The sequence below is a fragment of the Fusarium oxysporum genome, chromosome I (genome assembly GCF_013085055.1).
Source record: "Fusarium oxysporum Fo47 chromosome I, complete sequence".
In the NCBI taxonomy this organism is placed as follows: Eukaryota; Fungi; Ascomycota; class Sordariomycetes; order Hypocreales; family Nectriaceae; genus Fusarium; species Fusarium oxysporum.
In genome coordinates this window covers 2,388,540-2,414,210 of record NC_072840.1, presented here as the reverse complement: position 1 = coordinate 2,414,210, position 25,671 = coordinate 2,388,540, and the positions used below count along the sequence as shown (strand labels likewise).

Sequence of the window (25,671 nt, the reverse complement as noted above, 5' to 3'; positions counted from 1 at the left end):
AAACTTCAAAGTGACCGAGGATCTGTACAATGCGAACCTTGTGCTTTATGTCTGACCTGGGCCTCGAAGTCACCGGTCTCTAAAACAAAGCATCTCGAAAACGAGACCTCACAAAGGGAGTTCTAAATACCAAGATCATACTTGAAACACAAAGGGAAATGCATGGAAAATAGGATATACCGATTCTTCCTTCCAGTCGCTGCAAACGGCGTGCCTGCGGTCCGTTGTTGAAAATACATGTACGCAAATCGCTGTTGGTCCTCGCTCTCCTCTTCATTGCGCATGCGCATGTCCTTGTTCTTCGCCCGCTTCATAACGCAAATGCGGGTTTACAAAATCTCCTCCTCATAACGTTAAACCATCATTCTTCTAACATGTTTTCGTCCCACCATAGGTAGCTTCCCTTTGATATATCCCCTTCGCAGATCTCGGAATAACTCAGACACATCGTCGCCATTCTGGCTCTACCTCTTTGGCGCAGGCGCACTCCAAAGTCCCTTGGATGTCTCGATGACCCTATTTCCGTTGTTTCCAGGCTGCAATGAAGATGGGACATTGGATGCTGATGTGTTGCCCATAACGACGTCCGTCTCTGTCTGAGTTCCATATCCACTATCCTTAGGTTGGTTGCTGCCCATTGAGATGGCACTATCTCCTTTCTTGTTGGTAGGCGGCTGCTGTCGCGCAGCGCCACGGCTGGGTTCCTTTGAACGAGCTCCATCCATCATCCCACTTTGAGCCTCACGCAGCTTATTGATAGCACGAACAGTATCAATGGCTGCATGTAGAGTCCGGCGAGCGTTGAAGTTCTTCTTGATATTAGGCAGAAGGTTCTGGCTCTCGCCCTCGGCATTGATAAAGCCGGCGACGAATGGATGCTGGAGAGCCTCATGGGCAGTGATACGCTTAGTAGAATCGATAGTCAGGCAGCGCTGGATAAAGTCCTTGGCATGGCTGGAAACGCCGCGCCAGTATTCAATAGGTGTGAAACTATAATCTGCATTGAGAATGGCCTGCATCTCTTCGAAGTCAGAGTCACGATCGAAAGGAGTATAACCGCAAAGCAAGAAGTAGGTGATGACACCGAGAGCCCAGAGATCTACAGGCTTGCCATGACCTGTCTTCTTGAAAATTTCGGGAGCCATGTATCCAGGAGTACCACAGGTTGTAGTCAGAACGTGGAACTGTTCCTCATCCATAATTCGCGAGAGTCCAAAGTCTGCAATAAGCAAGTCTGCGTTGTCCTCGGGGGTTCGGAAGAGTAGATTTTCAGGCTTCAAGTCGCGATGGACGATACCATGGTCATGGAGGTAAGCGACAGCTGACAGTGTGGCGCGAACCAAATCGGCAGCATCTGACTCAAAATAGGAGCCCTTTCGGCAAATTCGATCGAAAAGCTCACCACCTAGTGCAAGATCGGTGACGAGGTAGAGATTGTTCATGGTCTCGAAATAGTCGACAAGAGTAAGGATGTTTTGGTGGCCCATGGAGACCTTCTTAAGCACGGCGATTTCGTTGCGAACCTATCGTTGCGCATGGCGTATTAGAAAAGGACAATGGACCTAGAATTTCAGGGGACAATAAAGCAATTCTCACCATGTGTTCGCGACCAGCCATGAGCCGCTTATTGATGACCTTGGCAGCATAGTAACGACCAGTGTCTATGTGGACACATTCTTTGACGACGGAGTATGAGCCAGCTCCCAGTGTCTTGCCAACCTTGTATCTACAAGGCTGAACTTGAGGCTGTTGGCGGGCTGCAGAATCCATTGTGAGGATATGGCGTTGAAGTTGGGAGAAGTCGAGACAGAGAGTTGATAAGAAGATCGCGATGCCCCGCAGAGCGTACAGATGCGAAACAGAGGGGGGTGACTGTCGCGCGACGTCGCGATGAAGTATGAAATATAATAGAAATATCTGGTTCGGAGAATCGGGTGCCTGTTGTTGAAGGGAGAAACACAGGAATCGAGAACAACTCAGCTGAAGAGAGTAGATATCAGCGGTCGAGATGGCGATGCTGATGGGCTGAAGTGAAGGGGTTCGGTTGGGTTGGTCAGAAGGGTCGGGGCTAAAGAGGTGGGCGGGGTCGTGTCAGACAAAGTCTAGCTGAAATATGGATGGGTGAGATAATGACAATAGACAATAATGCTCAAGGCGTTTTAGTTCTGGACCCTTATTGATACGAGAAGAATTGGTGCCCGACCATGATTCTAATTATGAATGCCAGGCCATCAAATGTCTATCCGTATCCCTTCTCAGTAGTGACCTGCCTTATATTCACCTACCATGCATAAGAGGAGGTATCGCAGTTAATGATGACCCTTACCTATCAATGGCGCGGAGTGACAATGACGATATTTCGCCTTTAAACGCATCATAACTGGGGTTTCTATTCCCTGAGAGAAATCATGCTGTAACCCATGCTCTGTTCTTGTCGGGTCTCATTTTAGCGACTCTACTGATACCGAGACACAGTAGTCACCTGCTGCGAGACCTTGGACCATCTACCGCAAATGTTTGCTTTCTAACTAAATCAAATAGTGGCAGCTTCCTTTCTTTTAATTTGTGCGTACAATTTCGGCTTTCACCATCTAAACTTTAGTCCTGCTCTGTAACATCGAGAAAGAACAGTAGGTTTCTTTTGAATAAGTATTCAGAATTATATCGAGGTTCGTACTCAATTCAATGTACATACCTTTTCGCAAGCTAAAGATATCTCTATATCGCCATCAAGTTAATACTGCTGGTTTTGTCTCGCTTTGTTTGACTAGCGTTTGCTCAATCAGAAGGCCCTCTCCGTGATTGTTTCTTTGCGCTGGTAAACTTCTTGTGTTTTATCCTTGTTTCGTGGAATCTTCTGCCACTATTTGATGTTAGCAATTGTTTCTCAACAAAGGAAGCAACTGACATCTCCTCATGTTTCTTTTTCTTTTCTGCGCTTGTTTCAGCAGGTATCACATCTTTGTAGATGCTTGTTACCTCCTCAATAAGCTTTCTTCTGTTGTCTTCCGCATTCGCATCCCGTGATCGTGAATCTTGCGCTTGGAACGTCAAAGAGTCATTGGTTGCTGTGTAGTACCTGGACTTGCGAATGCCAGGATGTAATGACTTGGGGAGTACTGGCAGCAATTGTCCCAATGGATATGCTGTGATTGCTTTTGTTTCGGTCCTTTCACCTGTGAGTGCTAAAGACTTGCTTGAATGTAATTACGTGCATACTTATTGACGTGTTGACCTCCTGGTCCACTCGAGCGGGCGTATGTAGTATTTCCTTTCGGTAGTTGTGCTGGGCTGAAAGATTGAAACCACGAGCGAGCTTCAGAAAGAGCCTCTTGGTCGAGCCCGGTGTCGAAAGCCTGGTATCTCTTGAACCGAGGCGCAAATGGACGACTTGTCAGATATGCTGGAACATTTCTCAGACGCGGCGCCAGAACAAAGTGTCGCTGAAGCATGGTGAAGTATAACAATCGAACGATCTATATATTACATCTGACAGACCGAAATAAAGGATATTTTAGTTTGTTAATTCCTCTGTGTTCAATGTCTCATATAACACTTGAAAGTTGGGGTCTCCCAAACTCTTGGCTTTCGCATGATGTTTGTCTGTGGCTGAGATCTTGGTTGTGAGCCAAAGACAAATGATTTGTTGACCGCCTTGCCAATTCTGGACTAGCTTGTCGTTAGCTGCGGTTCACGCCTGCGCCCGATCAGCCTCAATTGGGACCCCGAAACCCAGCCTTTCACCTCTCTGACTTGCCCTACCAGGCCTTACCTTACCTTACTTAGCCTAATCGACCTACCTCGCCTGTTCAACCTTCATCTGCTCATTTCCCTCAACCTGCGACACATCGCCGACCTAACTCGTACCGCCATCTTCAATGCTCTTGGTGTCGCGACTACCTAGATCCTCTCTTTAGTCCATCTTCCTTTGCTCTCACGTGCCTGTGTCCGAGCCCCAGTCTTCTTGAGAACTCAACTCATTTGGCGCGATTAGCCAAGCGCCGACGTCGCAAAACCCTCTACCCGACTGCCTCCCCTGTCAAAAAAGCTGGTCGAGTCGTCCGTCTTCCTGGTGACCATCTGGTGAGAGTGCCGATTCTCTTCTGGCTTTTCATCCCGCGTCCGTTTGGTCTACAGGTCAACCTTTTCGTATTTCGTCTGGAAGCGCTTTGACCGCCACTCCGTCTATTCCATCACGCTTCCAGCTTCCGTCTTGCGCCAGGCCATCGCCTGGCGGCACTTCTCACTGACCAAGGAGCCGAGCTTTTTGTTTGATCTTCAGTTGCACCATCTCTTGGTTCGCATTGTTTGTACGACCAGCGCTGCTTCAGAAGGTCGTCCAATATACTGCACACCAATCTCCAATCCCAACCTTAATTAAATGACAGAACCCGAGGCAGAGCTTCAGGCGACTGCCAACCTCTCCCCGGTCTCCCCATCACCTGTTCATTCAGCCGCCTCGTTGGCGGTCCCTGTGCTTCAAGAGACCGTTGAGACCATCGACGCCATGGTTGCTGCCGCTGCCGCTGCCGCTGCCGATGCCAATGGCTCTATCAACAAGGCTCCTAATCTTGAGCCCATATCAGGGGCTGGTGGTGATGACGATATCGTAGATGACGACAGCCTCAACGACCCTTATGGTGAAGACGACACAGACGTGGCCGCCCAGCAAGTGCCGCAGCCTCAGGTTGAACAAGAACTTCCCGACAGCAATGACGATTACGCAAAGACTTTTGATTCACCAATTGGGACGGAGGAGGGTGAAGACGGAGTCGTCGAACCACAAGATGTATCATCGCTACCACGAGAATCCAACGAAATTTCTCTTTCATCCGATCATTTGACAAATCGCACATCTCAAGTCTCCCATGTCGTTCATGAATCATCTTTGTCGGCCCAGCCAGGCCAATCTGCGACATCAACTACTTCCAATGCTTCCTCCGAAGCTCAAGCTGCCGGCGTCGCAAATACCTTCACGTCGCAGCCATCCAACCAGCAAACGTCGTCTCCAAGCACGGCCAAGCCGGGCGCCAGTAACGCTGCCAGCTCTGCCAGTCCTTCAGCTGATATTCAACGCCTGGTTGCTGATCTCACAGCGCCTTCCAACCCCAACACACATTATGCTCCGTCCGTCTTAGGTGAACATTCTCTCGAGTCTACTATTCCGTCTTCAGCCTTCTCATCGTCAGCTTCTCTTCCACCGAGGCCTCCGCTATCACAGGCAGTTCCTCAGACGTATGCCTCGCAGCACCACCCACCTAGCATCAATGCCAGTATTCCCTCGAACCTAGCTGCGCCCCCCACGCCCGGGCAGCCATCCACTTATGTGGCAACTGGCGCGCCTGTTGCAGTCCCTGATGCTCTGGGTGAATTTCCGGTTCCGCTTGGCTCCGGTCTCCAGGCGCCTATCGCCATCACTTCTATGAACGCCCCTCCGTACCCACCTAAGCCTGCTCTCTATAATACTGATCAAGCTCAAGATTCCGAATATGAGCGCCAATGGAATCAATTCTTAGCCGACGAAAACCAGTATATAGCTGAGGCCAAATGGGACCGTTTCCCAGAGGGTTCACGCATTTTTATTGGTACACGATCCGCGTCCGGCGCGTCCAAAAATGGCGCTCACATATTCGCTACAGGTAATCTCTCGAGCGACAAGGTGTCGAAACAGGATGTTTTTGATCTATTTCATCGGTTCGGAAGGATTGCTCAAATCTCACTCAAATCTGCGTACGGCTTCGTCCAGTACCATTCTATCGAGGAAGGACAGAGAGCGATGGATAATCTGCAAGGCATCGAGATCAAGGGTCGCAGAATTCGTAAGTAGTGCTTGTTGGTTTTTCCATACTGTGCTTCTAACACCATCAAGATCTAGAAGTATCGCGTGCTCAGGACAAATCGAAAAAGGACAAGACTCGAAGCCCAGACAGGAACAAAACCCGCGACAGTGGTCGCCGAAATGAACGGCAAGGCCATCAAACCCGGGATGATTATCGGTCTAGTCGCGGTCATTCTCCTCATCGCAACGATTACGGAAGAGATGAGTCGTATGGTCGAGATCGAGGCTTTTATGACAACAGCAGGGGGCGTGCACGATCTCGGTCCCCGGGATACGGTCGCAACGGCAAGGACAACAATTATCGACGAAGAAGTCCGAGCCCTTATGGGCGACCTCGACATGAGGCTGAGCTTGATCTCCCACGGAGGTATGGTGCTGACGTCCCTGACGTACAGGTCATCCTTCAGCCAGATGTAAATCGCGACTTCGTCAACTGGGTGGAGCAAGCTTTCAAGTCCCAAGGTCTTAGGTCTGAGGTTATGTTCCTGCATCCTAGGATTCCCAAGGACATGGTAGTTCAGCGGCAAGCGGCCGAAGGTGTTCATGCCGTTGTTGATCTCGATATTCGAGCGCAAAGCTCGGGCAAGATTCCGGTACAGGCCTTTGATCGCTCCGCTGGCTCCAACAATGTTCGATATGATCAGTACGAAAACCTGGACCCCGCTACTGCAGCCAAGGTTATTCTTCAAGCCAAGGCATCAGGAGGCCCTCCTAACTATGGTCAAACTTACAGAGGAAATGGCTATGGTAGTGCTCCTTATGGAGGCCATCCCCCGTATCAAGCGCCTGCGGCCAGTTACCCTGGCCCTCCCCCTCCCGCACAATACGGCCAACAGCAGCCTCCTCCAGTCAACGTCACTGACATTGCGAATATGATGGGTCAGCTCGACCCTGCGTCACTTCAGCAATTGCTTGCACAAGTTCAAGGGGGCGTCCAAAACCCAACGCCTGCTCAAGGTGGCACAAGCGCAGCTGCCGCTGGAGCACCTCAACCTGACATCCAGGCACTACTTGGAAGTTTGGGTGGGAATGGTGCGGCTCAGCAACATCAACAACAGCAGCACCCTCCAGGCCCATATGGAGCTTCCTACGGGCATGTGCCACAGCCACCGTCGAACGGAGATGCAGCGGTTCAAGTTCAGAATATCATGGCACAGCTGGCTAGATACCGGCAATGAGACTGAACGACAATCTGTGAGCTCTCGATGAAGATGAGATATTGGGTGTGGCTGATGACACCCTCTTATGATACCAGCAAAGGTTACGGTTTCTTTTAGACGTTGGAATTTCTGATATTGCCTTGTTCTTGTTGTTTATTCATACTCTAGATTTCATGCCGTCTTAACGGCATCCCTACTTAGGGTTAGATAACGGAGTGTGGTGCGTTATTAGTGAGGGTCGGAGGATGGGTGAGGCGTTGATGGACGAAATTCTTGATGGCTATTACGATGGTTTAGCAAGGAGAAGACTGCACCTCGCGCGAGCATAGAATATGATAGTATGGCCTATAATGACGGTGGTGTTGTATTGGTGTGCATTCTATACCGAATTGCTTTGGGATGAGGTATGGCTGGTGTTTTGAACCTAAGATACCCAACGTGGTCTTTAGATATTCATAGTGCGCTCACTATTGGAGCAGCTTCCTATTCTTTTCGAGTTTCCCTGCGTTGCCAGGTTTGTGGGAGCATGACTGACCTCTTGAACCAGGCCCAAGCGGTAGAAGGTTTTCTCTGTAAGGCATAACCGTCTCTACAGTTTTCTACACGCCACAATGCTTTTAGACCAACCACGGTCAAGACAACCAAGGGGTCGCGGAGCGTCTACCTCTAGCTCGACATGGCGATCTAAGTTAGGTTGTGGAAGTTGTGGAAGTTGTGGAATTTTGCAAGGCTTACAACCAAGACGCTGCTGTTTTATGTGATCTATTTGCTAACTAATCACTCTCAACCAACATACTTCAGGCTGAAAAGGAACAGCCATGGTGCTCGTCATACATTGTCTTTCCATCTACCATCCAAAACTTTCATTGTGCCACCAGACTCTGCGTCCCTTCATCACCCACGGTGTCACACTCTTGCGTAGCTCTCGGCTCATCTCAACAGGACCGCAGACCAGAATAGCCACACTATCCTGCTGACCCTTTTGGAACGTATCGTCAACGATCTTTTGTAGATCAGGCCTTTTGCTGTTTCGAACGACCGGACGAGTGCTCTGTTGAGATAAATTGTTCATTTCAACGCCAGCTGCGTTATCGCTGTCATTGGCGACACCCATGTCTCCCGTGAGGAAGAGCTGCACTTGATCATCGTCGAGAAGAGACTTGCCAGTAGGAGTTGAGGCGGCCCAGGTTGCGTCACCTGCACTTCGAATGGCCCAAACGAGCTGGATATTTGTGGTTGAGTTCTCAGCTAGAATAGCGTGGTAGAGCGGTACAGCAAAGGTTGCTCCCACACCACCCGCCACGATGAGTATACGGTTGATACCTGAATTGATGAGGTCGTTGAACGTCTTTCCTATGGCACCATAAGGACCCTCAATATTAAGTTCGACCTTCTCAGTCGACCCTCCAGCGTTGGTAGTCGAGGACAGATGGTACAGACGGTTCGTCATGGGGCCATTTCTTGTGCGTGCGACAAATGTCAACTCACCCGTCTCCTGATTGGTAGATGCCACAGTGAAGGGGTTATAAAGAAACTCAAAGACGAGATAAGGAGCTGAGAATTGCCCAATTCCTGGTCGCGAAGCTGCAGGGACGTTGAGATAGATGTGAGATCCTGGGCGGGCGGTGTACTTGGCAATCTTTGGAGCTGGAAGCTTGGCAGAGACTTTGACGAGACTCGTGCCAGGGATAGCTTCGATGACAGCGGGAGCTGTGATGGTGGTGATCTTTCGTGCGGCAAGGTCAAGAACGAAGACGCCAACGGCCTCGGCGATATAAAATCGCGAGGACGGTGCATGATAGTAGATCAAGGGGGGGATAGCAAAGGCTCCAAAGAGGTGAACGATGAAGAAGAGTCGGTATGAAGCTTGACGAACGCGAGCCATTGCTGTACCGTTAAGCACATGGAGAACAGTAAAACCAGCAACGCCTGCAAATACAACCGGGGCGAAGAAGCGTTTGAACCATATTCCAGACTCTATGAAGAAGATGTTGTATAAGATAGCATGAAGTATGAGCAGGGAGTAGATAATGCGACCAAGGACACGATGATATCGATTGAGATGTTCGTGAGATGAGTGAAGCAGATATGCGTAAGGGTTGAGCGCTTTGAGAGCGAGGAGATACTGAATAGGCATCTGAGAGGTTGCAACGATGCCCACTCGCTTTGTGAGATGAAGATAATCTGTATTGTCAGCAACAAGCTCATATGAATCAGAGATGGACTTAACATACCCTTTCCTGTGCCACGAACGCTCAAAACTAACAACCAAACTGTCCAAGCAGTACCCAAAACCCATTCATCACGTTGTCCCCAATGCCTTCCCATGAATACGACGTCCTCACCTAGCCACCACTGCACAATGGGTCCTTTCTCCATAACTCTAGAGATCCATCGCTGTCGATTCGCCTTGACGCCTGGTGAGCCTGGAACTTGAAGATACCCGCTGTTACGGCCCTTGCGCACACGATTGATGAGTCGAATGACGAGAAATAATAGCGCCGGTACCAAAGCAGAGAGGTGTGCTATATATGCGTAGTAGTCGAGGCTCAGACGACGTTGATGCTTTTCCTCATCTGTTAGAGTGAGGAACTCATATGGCCAGCCCATCATGAGTTAAGTTGCCTTTGGCCGGAATTGGAGGAAGAGCTCGCGCGGCTGTTGATGAGGTAAACCAGGAATATATAAGTCAATTGGATGAAATACGGCTACATTCATGCATCTATTGGGTCCTAATTGGTGAATATAGCTCAGGAGGACAAGACATGTGAATTCATGATTGACTTGATTATCAGTCTCCAAGGAGGACAGCATGCAAATTGCATCAACCTCATTGGTCAGCACGTCCTGGGCACCTCGATCTGCACCCTACCCTGCATGATGGCGAGGTACTCTGAAAGCAAATAACTACGTTGATTCAAATGTGCATCCTTTTGCAGCACAATTATCGAAATACGAGAATTTAACTTGAGTTTTCGATTTCCACAATCATGATACTCTTATCTTGATATTCATGTCTAAGTAGCTTGAACCAAACATTCCTCGTGCATACCAGTCCATCCCACCACATCCTAATCAGGACTTGACCAGACCAGACTGCAAAGGAAAGCCCAGAAAACCATCATAACACCGGAGCTCCACTAGCAATGCCAATCGTCAAACTCTTCATCTATCAAAATCGTTGCTGGCGACTCTGCATCTACGGTCAGTCTTTGTCTCCAACAACGTGGGCTCGAATTAAACCGTACAAGGCACATTACGACCCTCCCATATCACAATGGCTATATGTTACTCTTGAAAATAAGACAGAATTTAGCTCTTCGCATCGTCATGATCAGGCTCGAACTTGGTCTCGCCAAGCATGGGGCCGGGTGACGATGTCATGGCAGTCTGTGTAGCCGGCTGAGGCTGGCTTTGCACTGTTGGACCTGTCGGCCGGTTTGTCTGCGCTGGCTTCTGCGCTGGCTGATTGCTTGTAGCGGCATGTAGTCTCTGATCTAGCGCCCTGAGGGCAATGGCTCTCCTCCTCTCGGCCTCTGCGCGAGCGCCTCCAGGGGCAGTCCGTTGGATCCGGCTGTCGTTTCGAGAGGCGTCTGCCGGTGTGAAAGGCGTACACAATCTCATGGCAACCATCACCAGGAAGATCTGATCGGCGATGGCAGCGACGAATGGCTTCACCGGGCCAGGGAAGAACTCGGCAAACGCAAATGTCTCGCTCGCATCACCGCGGAGGGAGGCGTCTTGTGCCGAGTCGAGGTCGGGGAACACAGTCTTGTAGAATCGGAGATAGGTCCAGCTGGTCAGGAATCCAAAGATGGCAAGCCACAAAGCAGCTCTGGTAAGGAGAGGCGTAAGAGAGAGAAGGAAAACGGCGCCGATGTAGATGAGAGGAAATCGAGGAACTCGGAGAGATATGACGCCGCGGAAGAGGGTTACAGTATGCGCTGGGACGAGTTGGCTGAAAGCGACGAGGAAAGCAATCTGAACGGGAATGGTTCCAGCAATGACAGTCAGGCTATACAACTGTGTCAGTTTCTCTTCATCTAACATTGTGAGCGCAGTATAATACATACGTCCAGTTCTCATTACGTGTAAGCGTAAAGCAAAGCACCATAACGCAGAGTGTCAGGAAGTTTGGAACCAGCGATACAATAGCGACAAACTTGGCCAGCTCAGCCGATGACCATGCTCTTTCGAGATATCGTCCTCCGTGGTATATCGTTACAGCAGCAATACCGAGCGTAAACACATTACTCTCGACAAAAGTTGATGTTATGAACGTCCAGGGATAGATAATAGACAACTGCGGCACCAGAGTCAAGTAGGGAATGACGATGTTTGCGTTGGCAGTCCATTGCCGATATCTTATGGCAGCGCTGAGGATGGACTGGCCTAGTAGAGCGATGAGAAGGATACGTGTAACCGGCGGAATATTTATTCGAGGCGGCATCGTGACTTGATTATGTAGGTTTCAGGTTCGGATCGGCTCTTATTCCAAACTCGTTGAGGCTATCACAGGTTGGATATGTTGGCCGTTGGCGCGATATATCGGCAATATTAACTCGTGATTCGTCAAACAATCCGATACTTGGTAGTGATTCTTTTTGCGCTGTAGCTATTGTCGTAATCGGGAACTTTTGTTGTCGGCGCTGGCCTTTACAAGGTCTTTATTCTCTTGATTCCCCTTTGATGCCACGAGATTGAACTGTCCTCTGTAAACTTATCCCTGCCGTTGCCAGCCTCACCACTTTAGGGGACCACAGCCTCTTGTGGCGCACAGCTCATTCAGGGGCCTAAGGCAGCCACAACTTGCAATCCCGCCCATGCAATTTGAATCCCTGCATATGAGCGCCTGATCAGTCAATTTTGATGAGGCCTCTTTCTCCTCATTTACGTAGGATCCGAGAGTTCTAAGCGATACTTGAACTATTTTGAGGACCAACAGTTCAAGTATTAATTTCTCTATGTATAATGACTTTCTTAGAGAAACTCAATCAATAGAACTCGACGCGCTTTGGGATCTTCACCACGAACCTCAAGGTTTCAAGATCTGACTGTGGAGACTTTCGTGATGCGGCTACGTTCAAGACATTGCTGCTCCAAATCTACTGTATATGAAACAGTTCTATCACTTCAAAGTTCACTGGTTTATGCAAGCCCTAGACCGAATTCCATACTCCACAGCAAGTTATTAACCCGCTCTGTTAGGACAAGCTAAATATCTAGACATTTGGCGGAGGGACTTTGATTTGAGACTTTTGTCAGCAAGGAAGACCATTAGGATTGACGTCCTTGATCCGTTAGTGCCCACACCTTTAGCGATAAAGCCACGGTTAGAGTTTGAGATTGAGATTTTGCTGAAAACTTCATTTGTTTCACCTGTTAGCGTTGCATATTCAAGGCCATGCTGAACTCAATAACCCTTGCCTCCGGGAATACCTCCCAATGTTTAGATGCATGGCCATCGAACTCAAATATTACTGATGTCGTGTCCTGTATCATCAGTATTGAATCGGGAGATGGAGATACTAAATTCGGTCAAGATTCGGGGGCCTCGGCAACGAACAAGATGACGGGTGCCATTCAACGCGACTAATTCTTGACTCACATCTGATTGGTCAAGAACGTTTAGATTGTCGATGCTGTTCCCCTGTGCCTCTCGAACATCCATCAAATGGAGTCGGTGGGGCCTCCCGACACTGGAATGTCGTGCAGGGCAAGAGACAGCCACATCTTTCATCTTGCCATGGTCTTATTTCGTTGCCAAGGTGAGGGCATTCGAGTCGGATGTCATTCTCGATTTTCAACATACCAACAAAAATGACAACGTCCAAAATTGGGAGCTCTGTGGTCGATACGAAACTGGAGATTTGTGATATAGCAACGGCTCAGGCCATGTTGCGTTGGTGGAGGGTCCAAGTACCGACGGGAGATGCACAAGGTCAAGAACCTCGGGAATGTCACGGGAAGCTTGCAACAGGATGGGTCACGTGACGAGAAGCCATTGAAACGATGGCGTGTTTACACTCAATGAGACCTTCTAGGATGGAGGACATCATGAATACAGGTGGTGGTGATGCTCTTGTCCTGGACGAGCGAGGAGCTCATCATCAAGTCTGCGCATTGACATGATAAAAACAGAAGAGGGAGAAAGGAAAAGCACGGGACCCTGTCGAAGTCAAAAGGTGCGGGTACCCGCCAAGTTCGGAGGTTTGTTGTGGGCTACTGTGCATGTGTGGGTGGAAGCAAGGCGTGCATTCGTGGGTGCTTTTGAGGCAGCGAGTTGGGGCTGTTATGCTGTACATCCAAGAGATCACAGCTCCGTGTCCTGGGGTTGACGATGATGAGGTTGTTCGAGTCGCGTCGCCTTCGCGAAACAGTTGAAACCATGATCCTTTAAAAAACGATTGCTAAGCTGGTGGTTCAAAAACCTGGGCATGGGCAGCCGCTGGCCCCGGCTGCATGGTGGGCTGGCTGCTTGGCGGCCCCTTTGAACGAGCTAGAGTATTGCCACGTAATGACGAGAGTTCAGACAGGGCTGTGAGTGAGCGAGAGCACCTTTTTTTTTTTTTCAATAGACGGGACGGGCCAAACATTCTAGTTACTGTGTTTCTCTGTGCGCAGTCGCTGACAACAGTCTTTGTTTCTGTTACACGAGATGTTGCGAGGGTTTTGAGCAGTTGCACAGCTTATGAACTGCAGTTTGGAGATGACGCTGGCAACCTGGTAAGCAAGCAATGGAACCAAGCCAAGTCGTGAACATGCCCTGCAACCTATAGCCCTGCTTGTCCTCGCAACAGTTGATCAGTGAGTCTGCGAGTGAGTGCGTTTGTCTTTCTCCTTGCCTGCCTGGCGGCTATCGGTGAGCGTAGCGAGTTGTGCATATCATGTCACGCAGAGACAGTTGGATGGATGGATGCTCAGAATGGACTAGATGACATTGGGTGTGGCATCCTTGCAGCTTGTCCGTGGTGGCATCTGCCCGTCCGGAGCTGTGGGAGCCAGGCGTGCGGCGTGCAAGGCAAGCCGGTGTTTATGGTGGGGCCAGTTGATTGTGAGCTTGTCTTGAACCATCCATTCGCCTCCCCAGACTGGTTCGACGGAAGGTTGAGTTGAGTTGAGTTGAGGTGGTGGAGGTGGTGGCGGATATCGTTGAGGGGCTTTTGCTCCATTGCTTCGTCGTTCTTCCCAGGTAAAAGACTGGGTAGCAACAACGAGCTGCCTCTACCGAATCGTGACATCGCGAGTCCAGAGGCCATGAGGCCAAATTGGACTCGGATTCTCTAGCCCATTGTGACATTGCGACCTCGAATTGGAGTGAGTACCGCAGGGGTGAAAGGGATGGGCGGGGGACAGAACCTGACACATGTTCAAGTAGAGGTACACACACTGATCAAGTCGAGTCTTGAAGCTTGGGTCTTGAACCTCCATGACCCTACCCCTGTCGTGGCCGATCTGCATCCGTCCGTCTCAGATTTTTGGGAGGAAAGGCGAAATGCATCAGCCCAAGCCCTGAAGCATGGCATGGCATTCAACGCGGGCTAGCCGTGACTAAGGCAGCCGACGTCATATGATTGGGCAAGGATTCAAGAAGCCTCATGCACAAACTGGGGGGGAATCATTGACGGAACACCATCACACTCGCGGCGGCAGGGGCGTAATCTAATTGATGACGAGCGATAACAGAGTTGCTTGGCTGGTTTTCTGCTGATAGAGGCAGAGCAGGCAGCAAATGAACGAAGGGGAAGAGACGAAGCAATCTTTTCCTGGCTATGACCCGTCGGTTGCCCCTCGTTCTCAGTCACTCTCGAGTGTCATCATCCAACAAGGGCATGATCTTCGAAACCTTGCCATTCTCGTGGACGGACGCTTCTGTTGAAGACGAACCTAACGATGATGGAATGACCAACAACTGAACAGACCAAGCCAGGGCAGACCAGGGATATCTACCGTTGTCTTCAATGTGGCACGGTCATGGCTAGAGGCAGGGGGTGCGTGCTGTTATTTCAGTCATCAATCATCTTGGAGGTTACATTTCACCATCAATATCCGCCATGGCCCAAACGGGTTCAAGGACCTTCAAATGCTCACAGCGAACCCCTGCTTGTCCGAGCATTCAAGGTCCACAATCCGCAGGTCCACGACCCCTGCTCAGCGAATCGATTGGCTGCCACTCCACCATCTTCAAAGTACCGATACTTTTAGCATCGCACCAGACATGGGTATCACTGTTTTTCTCCTCTAAAAAAGAGAAAGGCTTGTTGGAGAGTTCGGTTCTGTCTGTTTTTCCATCCTTCGACCTGGCGTTCGCTAGCGCCTGTCCCATTTCAAGCCCGCCGTTCAGTGGGTTAGCTCCCTTGCACCCAAAAGCATCTTGGTAGTACGTGAGTTCAGTGAGTACCACTTGGACGTTTTGTGCTTTTTGGTCGTCATCCCGCTATTTGACGAGAGCAGATGCCACGAGCAGTCTTGTCCGATCACGCTGTTTACCGTTGCTCAGCTTATCAGCCTCCCTGGTCTGTATCACATCACTGGAAGCTTTGGGGCTATTCGTGGATCGAACGAATGGATTGGATGGTTCTGTACCTGCAAACTCCCCCCCAGTCAGCCCCGTGCCTAGCTCCCCGTAAAGGCCCCGTAGCTCCAGCGCGAGCAATGTCGCTTTATCCTTGGCGTTTTAAGGGTACCTCGACAAGGTATCCGTACCCTTCCAGCCCATCCAATGCATCAATGAATCCTTGCAGCACCCCAACTAATTCGAGCTAGCAGAAACGGGGAGAGAGCCACAGGCAGAACGACCTGATCCTGTGCTAGCTTGGTTGTGCCTGTTAGGGACCTTGCACAAGAGCAGAAGCATTGATTGAATCTCGGGCTGGGCTGGGACGGGAGTGACCTAAGGTACAGCACAGTACAGGGGCGGTAGAGGTAGAGGAGGGAGGTACGTACCCACTCATCACCGCCCCGACTGGAACCTTGAATTTCATCTTTCTTTTGCATCTTCACTTACCTTTCCTCGGACAAACCCCATAAACAACATCGAATAATCCAGCCTCTCCTTCGAGAATAGGTTGGCTTCCCGGGACCCTGCTGACTGCTGTCTTGAATTACGCCTCACATCGTCAACTGCGACCCGTCAGCGACTCTGCGCCTTTTGCGGCGCTCTCTGGGACCATGGTCGTTAAGGAATTCCTCGACTCGGATAGAGTCAACTTTCTTGTTTGGAGGTTCGTCACTACTTCGCGTCCTCGACTCGCAATCACCGCGCCTAGTCGCCTTCTCGCCATCACCTTTTTCCCCTACCGCCGGACCTTTTTGCTAACCATGAATTTCTGCGCGCCTACAGATTTCTTCTTGAAGGCAGTATGTATTATGTCTGCGCGCTCACGGCGCCACAGCTAATCTAACCACACTCGCCCACAGATTATCGAGAGACTGCTGCCAAATTTCAAAAGGAGTGGCACGTCAAGCAACCTCACAGGGAATTCGCCTTTGCGCCCCACGTCAAGAGCCATGCATTGGTTTCAGTGATTAATCGTGGCCTTGTTTACCACGCGCTTGAGCGTGAGCATTTACGGAAACTGGTAAGTAATCTTTTTGGGGAATCATTGCAATCTATCGAGAGTTTCGGCGCTGCGCCTGTTCCCCCACCCATTAAGGCGAGGTGGGCTGTATTCATGACAAGGCCAATTTCCAAAACGGTCAGAGGCTGACAAAATTCACCATATGCAGCTGCCTCAGGATGCAGCAGCGGAAGCAGCCGACTCGCTGCAGATGGGCATTTTTGGACCTCTGGACGCGCATCCACAAGGAAGAATTGAGGCAGACGAAGAGGAAGATGCGGAAGGAGAGGAAATTATCGAAGAGGAGGTTACGAGGAAACGTGCCCCTCAGCAATTATCGAATGTGTCGCCAGCAAAACGACAACGGTTAAGCAATGGGTTGGAGAATGGCGCCGATGCACCGGCTGCAGTAACGGTGCCAGCATCAGCACCAACGGCAACAACAGCAACAGGAACAGGAACGGATTCCACCACAGCAGCACCGGCACCAGTAACGACACCTATGGAAATTGACAACCAGCCTGATAACCATGCATATCCTTCACCTCTCGAGGGTGAGCAAGCGCCAGAGCCAATGGTGCGGACTGACGGCCCTGAACAGGGTACCCAGGTAGACAAGGTCGAGGAGCTGGCTCCCGAGACGACCTTTATCCGTTTGGTATATGACGGCCAGAATCAAATTCAGGGAAACCGAGGCGCTACGCCATCACCTTCCTCGCCCTCTGGGCAAGACAATGCTCCCATCCTTTTGCGATGCGAGTGGAACCCAAGAGATCCGTCCATCCTCGCAGCTGGTGGCACCGATGCGCTAGCCCGTGTTTGGACAGTCCCTCGCGCGGGCCCCATCGAGCCGGGCCAAGATCACGTGTCACTTCAAGGTCACTCCCTTATCGATCGTGATGTGCCCCGCGATACCATAACGACGGCCATGTCGTGGACCAGCGATGGCGCTGCAATTGCAGTAGCCACAGACTCGAGGAACCATGCCTCGATCAATGTGTGGTCCGCTGAAGGCGCACATTTGCAGTCAATGGAATTATCAGAGCCTCCAATCATCAAGATGCTATGGAACCCTAACAACACAGCTCTACTAGCCATTTCCCCGGACAAGGGTGGTACTCTTATTACCGTTCACTACCCGCCCGCTGGAAACTCTCTGTCATATGTCCTCCCGGACCACAATATTGATGCTACACCTTTCGATGCAGCGTGGACTGGAGAAGCAGAATTCTTGCTATGTGGTGGCGACCTAATGCTATGCCTCCAATGCACAGAAACAACGATAGTGCAGGCCAGAAAGTTTGAGACCAAGGACGACGATCTATTTTCCCAGGTCCTTTTCGACGGACGTTCGCGACTGGCCGCTACGTCCAGCGACAAGGGCACACTTGACGTAAGAATTTACTCCAGAGTAACATATTGAAAAGAGATGCTAACTGTGGTATAGCTGTGGGATGAGAGTGGTCAGCGAAGGTCCATCTCTGCGCACCAAGGCACCATTACTGCGATGCAATGGCAGCCTCTGCCCGAAAACCAATCTGGACCTGACGACGAGCGTTTAATTGCGACTGGAGGAGACGACTGTGCAATTCTTATCTGGAATGCTCGAATGCCCGAAAGCAAGCCCAAGTGCTTCTTGACCATGGATTCACCAATTATGAGGCTCGCTTTCACGCCAGACGGTGCATTTATCGCGGGCGCGACATCAACTCAGATCTTGATTTGGAAAGTTGGAAGCTACGCTGTGCCGCGAGCAAGCTGGAGTCGACCGGTGCATCCAGGCTGGCTCAGCCCCAAGGCCAGTGCCGAGACGGACGAAGAAGATGAGCACTGCTTGTGCTGGGATGCTGATGGCCATAAATTGGCCTATGGCTCCAATAGCAGGGTGAGTCAGGGGATGGTACCATATGTTCAGTTGCACTCTGCTAACACTTGAAAAGCTTGCCATCATCAACTTCCGAAGATGACGACTACACCAAAAAGGATAACGTTTGCAACATTAATAGGATCTAGATGTGCGAGGAGGTAGTACGGAAGCCCTCATGCCAATTCGCTACAAGAAAAGGCGGCTTGTTCAGGCACGTCTTAGGAAGACAGTCGAATGGACTGTGATGCGAAATGGGTATAGTTGGAAGCCCTTAATGTCTATTCCCGCTTGGACATGGTTGAAGCAACCATTTGTACGAAACTGCGAACTCGCGAAAGCTCTCTTGTATAACACGACGACGAACTACGGCTGGCTGGCCACGAGGGTGAAAACTGAACTCTCTGATTGGCACATACACAACACTATCTGGGCACCTCTCTACGCACGAACTCTTTGTTGAATGAAGGAACATGGATAGAGGTTATAGGAGTACAAACGACATTGCTTTCATCGCATTACCTTTGTTTTCTTTTCTTTGTCTTTTTTAGGATCCAGGGGTTCTGAGGGCGGGCTGGTTTACCACGGGAGGTGAAGGCATACGAAGGGCAAGCAAAGTACTGGGGATGCGGTCTGATCTGAGATTTGGGTTCTTGGGGAGCCTCATACCCAGTCTTCACGGTGTTATTGTTTTTAGGGGGGGCTTCTGCGTTATTTGTACGATTATATACCATCTGGGGTGATGAAACGGCGCAGAAAAACACAAGAGGCTTGCTTTTACATATAAGGAGTTGAGATTGGTTCTAGCCAAACCGACGATGTCAGTAAAGCAATAGTTTCAAAGAAAATAACTAACATTATGACGTACCGCCGCCAACTACACAGAGTGAAAAGGGGGCTCGAATGGGAGGGAAGAGGCGCAGTAACATATTGGGTCAACAAGGTGACCTACATAACTTGCAGTTTGTTGGCTCGATACCGAGATGAAGAGTAATGGTGTAAAGACGGACGGAAGAGGTGCACTCGAGACTTTACAGTGATAGGGTATATATACGAGGGGCCATAGCGTCGGGACACATTCAGGTTTCTAGACCTTGCCTGATCAAAGCCAATCGGATCTGAAGAGTGTAGAATTCTCAGCTGTAGAGTTGTTGAGGCTCAGCACGACAGGGAATCTCACCTGTAGTCGTCTATATCAGGTAGCCGAGGATCTCATGGCCCCCCTCTCCCCGTCTCTTCTGGCGTAGTCATTTGTGACAGAAGGTCGTGATTGGAGGTTGCATTGCAGACTGAGACACCACGCACTATTTGCCTTGCATGTCTCAGCCTCAGCTGCAGATCGGAAAAGTATATAATGCATTATCATGGATGTGAGAGAACAGGTCATTGTGTGTGTGTGTGTGTGTGTGTGTGTGCGTGTGTGTTTTTTTTTGAGGCGTTTGACTTTGGTATTTGGCAATTGTTGCGTTATCTTGACAGGACTGTGAAGTGTTATGGAAAGGTTATAGAACAAGTAGGCGTATACATGTCGTAATGATTCTCTATCATGTGAGATGGCGTCTCCCTCATCTTAGACCACGGCATCACCGAGTCACTCACTCACTGTGAGTTAGTTGGTGCTTTCTATCGTCGATGGATGGTCTAGCCCCCCAAAATATTCCGTCCCCACAAAGTTTGGTTCGTTCGCCCGATTTTCCATTTCCCTTCGAGGCCATGTGCATTTGTATGTTCCCTGCATTAGCTCTGTATTTGCATTTCTCTTTTGTTTCCTCCTCTCTCTCTCTCTCTCTCTCTTTACTTTCGAGGTTTATGTAAGTGACGTGCGCCCCGCTTCCAATGGAGGGGTTGGTTCCTTTTTTCAAGGTCAGGCCCTGTCTCTCGCTTGTTGTCACTGGGAGTTTATTAGTTGAGCTGTATTGGATGTGAATGAATCTGAATGACTCGGGAAGTCATCAATCACTTTTTGTTTCTGCCTTTGTCTCATTATTTATAACGAGAAGCTGTTTATCGTCTCTGAACCACCTTCATCTTAAAAACCTCAAACATACATCTTGAGCACTATTCTCAAAGAAGCCAACAAACTCTGATCAACTCTCTTCCTACTACCACCAACCTCCACCAAAAATCATCCATAACACAATGTCTACATCAACACAACACCATCAACCAAATCGCTCGTCAGGATGGACGGAAGAAATGCGCGATAGGCAAGCCCGCGGGAAAAACCCATACAGCGAAGAAAGCGACGTGAGCGATGGCGAGCCAAGGCGTCTTGGACCGCGGTATCGTTCTTCGGCTTCACGATCTTTCAGCGCCGACGCTGATTCCTACAGTCCCGTTTTTGAAACACACGTAGAGAGAGAACGGAGAGGAGAGGCTATGTATATTCTGGATAACCATGCGGCTCTCATGGCACATGCGCAAGCGACCGGCGATGTATGTATCATCACCATATTAATATTGAAAATACTAGTCGTGCTAAACCATCGTGTACAGAGCATCGCTGGGCAACGCCTTCGATTTATGCGCCAATTATGTGGCTTCGAAGATAAGCACGACGACACCAGCACGGCGAGGAGTAAACAGAGTCGCCGAGTTAGTGATAAAATCTCTCGATAGTACAGAGTTCTCGTCATAGGAAGGGAGAAGGCGGCCCTTGGTGAGATAGGGATCTTTTAGCAAACCATCACAAGCCTTTTATAATGAATCACGACTTTCAAGTAATAGAATTGAATGAACCTGTATTTGCTTATCCATGCAGCTGTAGTAAATGTTTGCTGTTAGTAACCGCCATCTGGTTCAAATCTCTGGTGCAAGTAGATGAAATCAAATAAATACTGGCATTTTGCCTCTTCTAATTGTCGTTATAGTCTTGTGCTGCTAACATCTAACATCGACGTGTATGCGTGTACCGCTGTGTATGTGAATGTGTCTGTTCCTTATGCGTTTGTCCACCAACTACCTGTCCCATAAGTACTTCTCCAAGTCCGCCGTCTTGTATGTCCTGATTCGCTTATCAACAAGTTGAAAACAATGTCAAGATGCATGTGCGGAAGTCCAAATCCATTCCGTACAAAAAAGACTACAAGAAAGCGATACAATGTTCAAACCAATGTGCCCAGAAAGAAAACGCCGGCAAATGCTGTATCGGACATGTAAAATCCGCCCCTTTGTATCAAAAAGAAGAAAGAAAAAAAAAAGTCTAAGCATATCTCATACTGCGCGTCCTCTGTTGCTGCCAGCCGTTGTTGTTATCAATTGGGGCGTACATATAGGGGCCTTGTTGGTTTGGAACAGGGCCCCGAGGATATCCTGGCCACGCGCCCATGGCTGGTTGTTTGGCTGCCCTGCGGCGAGCTATGCGTCGCTTAATACAGCTGAAGCAGCAGCAAGAGATGGACAAGAGGAGGAGTGCAGCAAGAACGCAACCCACGGGGATGGCAATATTCTTGTTGTTCTTGAACCAGTTCTCAATCTCCTTCCACGTCGAAGCGCCCTCGCAGCTACCATTCTGACATCGGCCGCCGCCGCCGCAAGGTGTACCATCGAGGAAGTTTTGGTTTCGTTGCGTACAGAAGCCATCGCCTGATGCCTGGCAAGACAAAAGACAGCTGTTGGTACAAGCCTTCACACTGGAGGATGTCGTATTTTGATAGTTTGCTCGGCACTGCTCATCTCGCGATGTACACTGACCAGATGCGCACTGGAGGCTATCACCACAGTCTGTGCCATCGTCGCTGTGTTTGTCCTTGGGGCATGTCGCGCTGCTTCCTGTGCACTTCTCCTCGGGATCACAAGGGCCTGTGCTCGATCGACAAACAGTACCTGAAGATGCGAACTTGCATTTATCCGTGCAGCACTCTTCGTTCGAGTTATCGCACTCAGCCTGGCCCTTGAATTTGCAAGTCTTTGCATCACAGCAAGGATTATCGCCACAGCTGGCCTCACCGCCGCAGTCGCAATCTTCGCCTTCTTCGACGATTCCATTACCGCACTGCTGGCCCGAGATGGTCTTGACGTTTCTGTTATCAGTGAGGCATTCCGTATTAACATTACGTCTGAAACCTGAGCAGATGTTTCCAATGGTGCAAGGAGAGAATTCACTGATTCCCTCCCTTGAAGATGGGTTCATGATGAAGTCACCCTGAGCATCACACGAACTCTTGCTCAAGGGGCAGCACGACTGCGCATCGGACGAGACTGGACAAGTCTGAGAAGTGCAATCATGGACGGCACCGAAAGTATGCCCTGTCTCGTGAGCAAATACCTGCCATTCTGCCGAAGTCTTGACAACCACATTGGCTCCAGCAACTGTCTCGTTACGACCTCCAGTGTTGGAGTTGGCTGAGGCCCCGGGGCGGCAGAGCTGACCCAGCCATGCAAGGCCAACAGCAGAGTCGGTGTTGCAAGTGCTCAGAAGAGTCCAGTAGGCGTTGCTGTCCTCATTCTGACCGCGCCAGGCGGAAAACAAGTTAAGGCGATCGGACAAGTCGACGCTGTTGGAACACTTCTGGTTCCAAGGAGCTGTATCCGATGGGCTTCCGGGGCATGATCCGTCACTGATGGTGAGGTTCTGGATACCCAGCGTAATGTTGAAGCTCTTTTCGTAAACTTCGGAGGCATCATTGACCATCCTTATGACATTCTTCCTCAAAGCTTCAGTAGAGTTAAATGTGGAAGTGTATCCACAGTCAGTTGCGATTCCTAGAAGGGCAACCCTTCTGCTAGTTGGACAGCCGTTCACAGAACCAATTGTAGACTCGAGGTCAACACTCGAACCGTCGTTCCCTGTGCCTGTGTCGATAGATTGGCGACCGAAAAGGGATTTGGTGTTTGCCGCGCCAAATGTGTCAAAGTCTTGGAGCTCATGAAACTTGCTGTTGAAACCCAATGTGTCAGAGTCACAGAGTGCAGCCGAAGCCCCACGCCTCTTGAGCTCAGTAGGATTAAAAGACATGATATCCGAGTCCCGCCAGACAACCATAACATCATCCCGAGCCTCTGATGCTGACAGAATAGGGTCATCTTCATGTCGAACTTGCTGGTAGTTGGTGCCGGTATGGATATGGTGATGGTTGCCGTCGATCCGCAGAGTGCCCTCAAAAACAGGTTCCTTTCCATCGCGATGCATCGTTATCCTTGCCCAGCCAGCATTTGTCCAACCTTCCCGTCCGACTCGCTGAATAAACACATGTCCCTTGAATACTTTTTCGTCCTCCCGGTTTACTGTCTCGACAGATCGCACGGCACCGTCGGCGCCAATGTGAGTAATAGCGAAGTTCTCGTGCAGAATGTCGTGGTTCGGTTCAAGCTTGAGGCGGATCTTTTGTTGTCCATTGTGTAGTGAGAATAGGAGATCAAAGTGCGAGTCGGCGCGTATACGGTGTGATGGTGTGTTGATTACAGGCTCATCGATGAAAGATATATAGTTAACGGCGTTGCGCTTAACTGAGCTCGCTATTCCGAGGATGTTAGAAGACTGCCCCGGACTATGAGGCAAATTTCGAGTGTTGAACATACCTAGTGAGGTTTCAAAGAACAAAGCCACACCCGCAATAGCGGTCGCAATCGACCGCAATGATACCATGGTGTTTATCGGACCTCGAACGGTCCTGGGAGAGAAATGGCGACGCGCCGATTGAGAGAGATATCACTGCAAGGCCATACAGTAACACAGAAGAAACAGTCGAGTTGAGGGGAACGGATGTTGTAAGATGAGAAGTAATCAAGGTGAGACGAAGATCGTCAGACGGAGCGGCCGAAAATAGAGTCGGAAGTATGACGGAACTTATTAGGAACGTCAAAGGAGAATGTGGAGAAAGAAGTCAGAGTCCAAGTATCTCGAGGTAGAACAAGAAGGATAGATACACAAGGAGGAGGAGGAGGAGGAGGAGAAGAAGAAAATATTTCGAAACGGTTAATCGTGTAGCATGATCAGCATGAGATCTGAATAATACAGTACATGGAACTAAGGTACGGGATGGATATTTCAGCTCACTCCAGTCCGATTGTAGGGAGTTGGAAAGGCAAAACAGAGTGTGGCGGAGGGTGCTTAGAGCCTGTTGGCTGTTAGGTCAGGTTAGATCCTTCCAACGCCGTTGGCTTTAACCTCTTACGCCAAGGGATCCAAGGTTCCCGAGGGCTGGGGTGTGGATGCTGGAGGGACAACCAAGTCTCTTGGCCAGCGAATCACGAGCCAAAGGCCGCGCGGTTCTCCCACTGCATAGCCTCCCTAACAACAAGCGTCACGCCTGTCAGCCATTACTAGACTAGCAACTGTCAACTTTGCCGTGAATCTCATCTCAGAGTTGTTATGAAACTCAGTGTTAACGGATGTTGACAGATCCATCTTCGAGGCTTGGCAACAGAAATCGATAACCCTTGTATTCAGCATACAGCTCAACTCCGATTAATAGTGCAGTCCATCTGATTACAGGCGGCCTCCCAAAGCCTCACCGGTGCATCCGACCGAGGTCAATATGTTTCCGCCCTCGTATCTTTTCATCCAACCATTTACAATCCTAGACTAGACTAATCTTCCCCGCTGCTAGTCATTTACATCTTCAAGTTTCTTGGCATTGACGAGTTTGATATTTATCGGACATAAAAGGTGTTGATGACACACTTTATTACCCAGATAAACGATAGACTCTGCTGCCACGTTGTTGCTACTTTATCGCGCTGTCCCAAAATTTCTTATCAAACGCCGTGGCTGAAAAGGCTTGTTTTACAACGATGTCACGATGTCATCGGGAACTCATTTACATCATTGCTCTTTAAATACCTTAGGTATACGAGCCAAAGAATCAAGTCGGCCCCTCAACTTTACGCAGCCTCCAGTCAGCGGGAAATAAAAATTACCTACTCTCAAACTATCCCACCCTTGCAACTCACACACCAGCAGCCCTCAAAAACGATGACGACTTCATCACCCTTGGCACTCCAGTGGGACCATCTATTGGCGCCTTTGGCTCGTGGAGCTGGTTGATATCTCTGCAACTGTGAAAACCGTTCAAGTCCTTTCTCGTTCTAGACCTCCCCTGAAGCTTAAATCTTGGAACGTCGTTAAAAATTATCGTGACCGTTTGCTCTTCAGCTTCATCCCACTTGATATCCCACTTCAAAGCGATCTGTGTCCACGCGTCCTTTGGAAGCTGGCGTAATAGGCTGTTTTTCTTCATCCAAATCTCCTCCAAGTCAAACTTAACAAAAGGAAACATCCAGCCATTCGAAGACAGGTTCGTGCAG

General features: G+C 49.7%; 8 protein-coding genes across 8 annotated transcripts; 3 read left to right on the top strand and 5 right to left on the bottom strand.

Moving 5' to 3' along the window:
* Positions 1-370: 370 nt before the first annotated feature.
* On the bottom strand, positions 371-2,036 carry FOBCDRAFT_2958 (kinase-like domain-containing protein). The gene is made up of 2 exons (XM_031181507.3): positions 1,597-2,036; positions 371-1,523 (listed from the first exon to the last, which is right to left on the bottom strand). The coding sequence occupies exons 1-2, from the start codon at positions 1,768-1,770 to the stop codon at positions 465-467; spliced, it is 1,233 nt and encodes a 410-aa protein (XP_031042275.1). The 5' UTR covers positions 1,771-2,036; the 3' UTR covers positions 371-464.
* Positions 2,037-2,372: 336 nt separating this feature from the next.
* On the bottom strand, positions 2,373-3,599 carry FOBCDRAFT_313864 (uncharacterized protein). Its single transcript, XM_059611959.1, has 3 exons — positions 3,220-3,599; positions 2,909-3,169; positions 2,373-2,863 (listed from the first exon to the last, which is right to left on the bottom strand). The coding sequence occupies exons 1-3, from the start codon at positions 3,450-3,452 to the stop codon at positions 2,779-2,781; spliced, it is 579 nt and encodes a 192-aa protein (XP_059466573.1). The 5' UTR covers positions 3,453-3,599; the 3' UTR covers positions 2,373-2,778.
* A 908-nt stretch (positions 3,600-4,507) lies between these two features.
* Positions 4,508-7,017, top strand: FOBCDRAFT_194794 (uncharacterized protein; the record flags this gene model as incomplete). Its single annotated transcript, XM_031181501.3, has 2 exons — positions 4,508-5,819; positions 5,870-7,017. 2 exons carry the CDS (start codon positions 4,508-4,510, stop codon positions 7,015-7,017), a joined length of 2,460 nt encoding a protein of 819 aa, XP_031042269.3.
* Positions 7,018-7,833: 816 nt separating this feature from the next.
* Positions 7,834-9,609, bottom strand: FOBCDRAFT_283510 (uncharacterized protein; the record flags this gene model as incomplete). Its single annotated transcript, XM_031181500.3, has 2 exons — positions 7,834-9,183; positions 9,234-9,609. 2 exons carry the CDS (start codon positions 9,607-9,609, stop codon positions 7,847-7,849), a joined length of 1,713 nt encoding a protein of 570 aa, XP_031042268.2. The 3' UTR covers positions 7,834-7,846.
* Positions 9,610-9,981: 372 nt separating this feature from the next.
* On the bottom strand, positions 9,982-11,709 carry FOBCDRAFT_2943 (eukaryotic integral membrane protein-domain-containing protein). The gene is made up of 2 exons (XM_031181498.3): positions 11,073-11,709; positions 9,982-11,014 (listed from the first exon to the last, which is right to left on the bottom strand). Exons 1-2 carry the CDS (start codon positions 11,447-11,449, stop codon positions 10,312-10,314), a joined length of 1,080 nt encoding a protein of 359 aa, XP_031042266.1. The 5' UTR covers positions 11,450-11,709; the 3' UTR covers positions 9,982-10,311.
* A 4,461-nt stretch (positions 11,710-16,170) lies between these two features.
* On the top strand, positions 16,171-18,495 carry FOBCDRAFT_124519 (WD40-repeat-containing domain protein; the record flags this gene model as incomplete). The annotated part of the gene is made up of 4 exons (XM_059607782.1): positions 16,171-16,240; positions 16,420-16,620; positions 16,682-17,952; positions 18,007-18,495. 4 exons carry the CDS (start codon positions 16,171-16,173, stop codon positions 18,493-18,495), a joined length of 2,031 nt encoding a protein of 676 aa, XP_059463816.1.
* Positions 18,496-20,173: 1,678 nt separating this feature from the next.
* FOBCDRAFT_211086 (uncharacterized protein) lies at positions 20,174-21,164 on the top strand. Its single transcript, XM_054702754.2, has 2 exons — positions 20,174-20,859; positions 20,920-21,164. Exons 1-2 carry the CDS (start codon positions 20,563-20,565, stop codon positions 21,040-21,042), a joined length of 420 nt encoding a protein of 139 aa, XP_054558729.2. The 5' UTR covers positions 20,174-20,562; the 3' UTR covers positions 21,043-21,164.
* Positions 21,165-21,625: 461 nt separating this feature from the next.
* FOBCDRAFT_194789 (Metallo-peptidase family M12-domain-containing protein) lies at positions 21,626-24,010 on the bottom strand (the record flags this gene model as incomplete). The annotated part of the gene is made up of 2 exons (XM_031181482.2): positions 21,626-23,880; positions 23,944-24,010. The coding sequence occupies 2 exons, from the start codon at positions 24,008-24,010 to the stop codon at positions 21,626-21,628; spliced, it is 2,322 nt and encodes a 773-aa protein (XP_031042250.2).
* Positions 24,011-25,671: the final 1,661 nt, after the last annotated feature.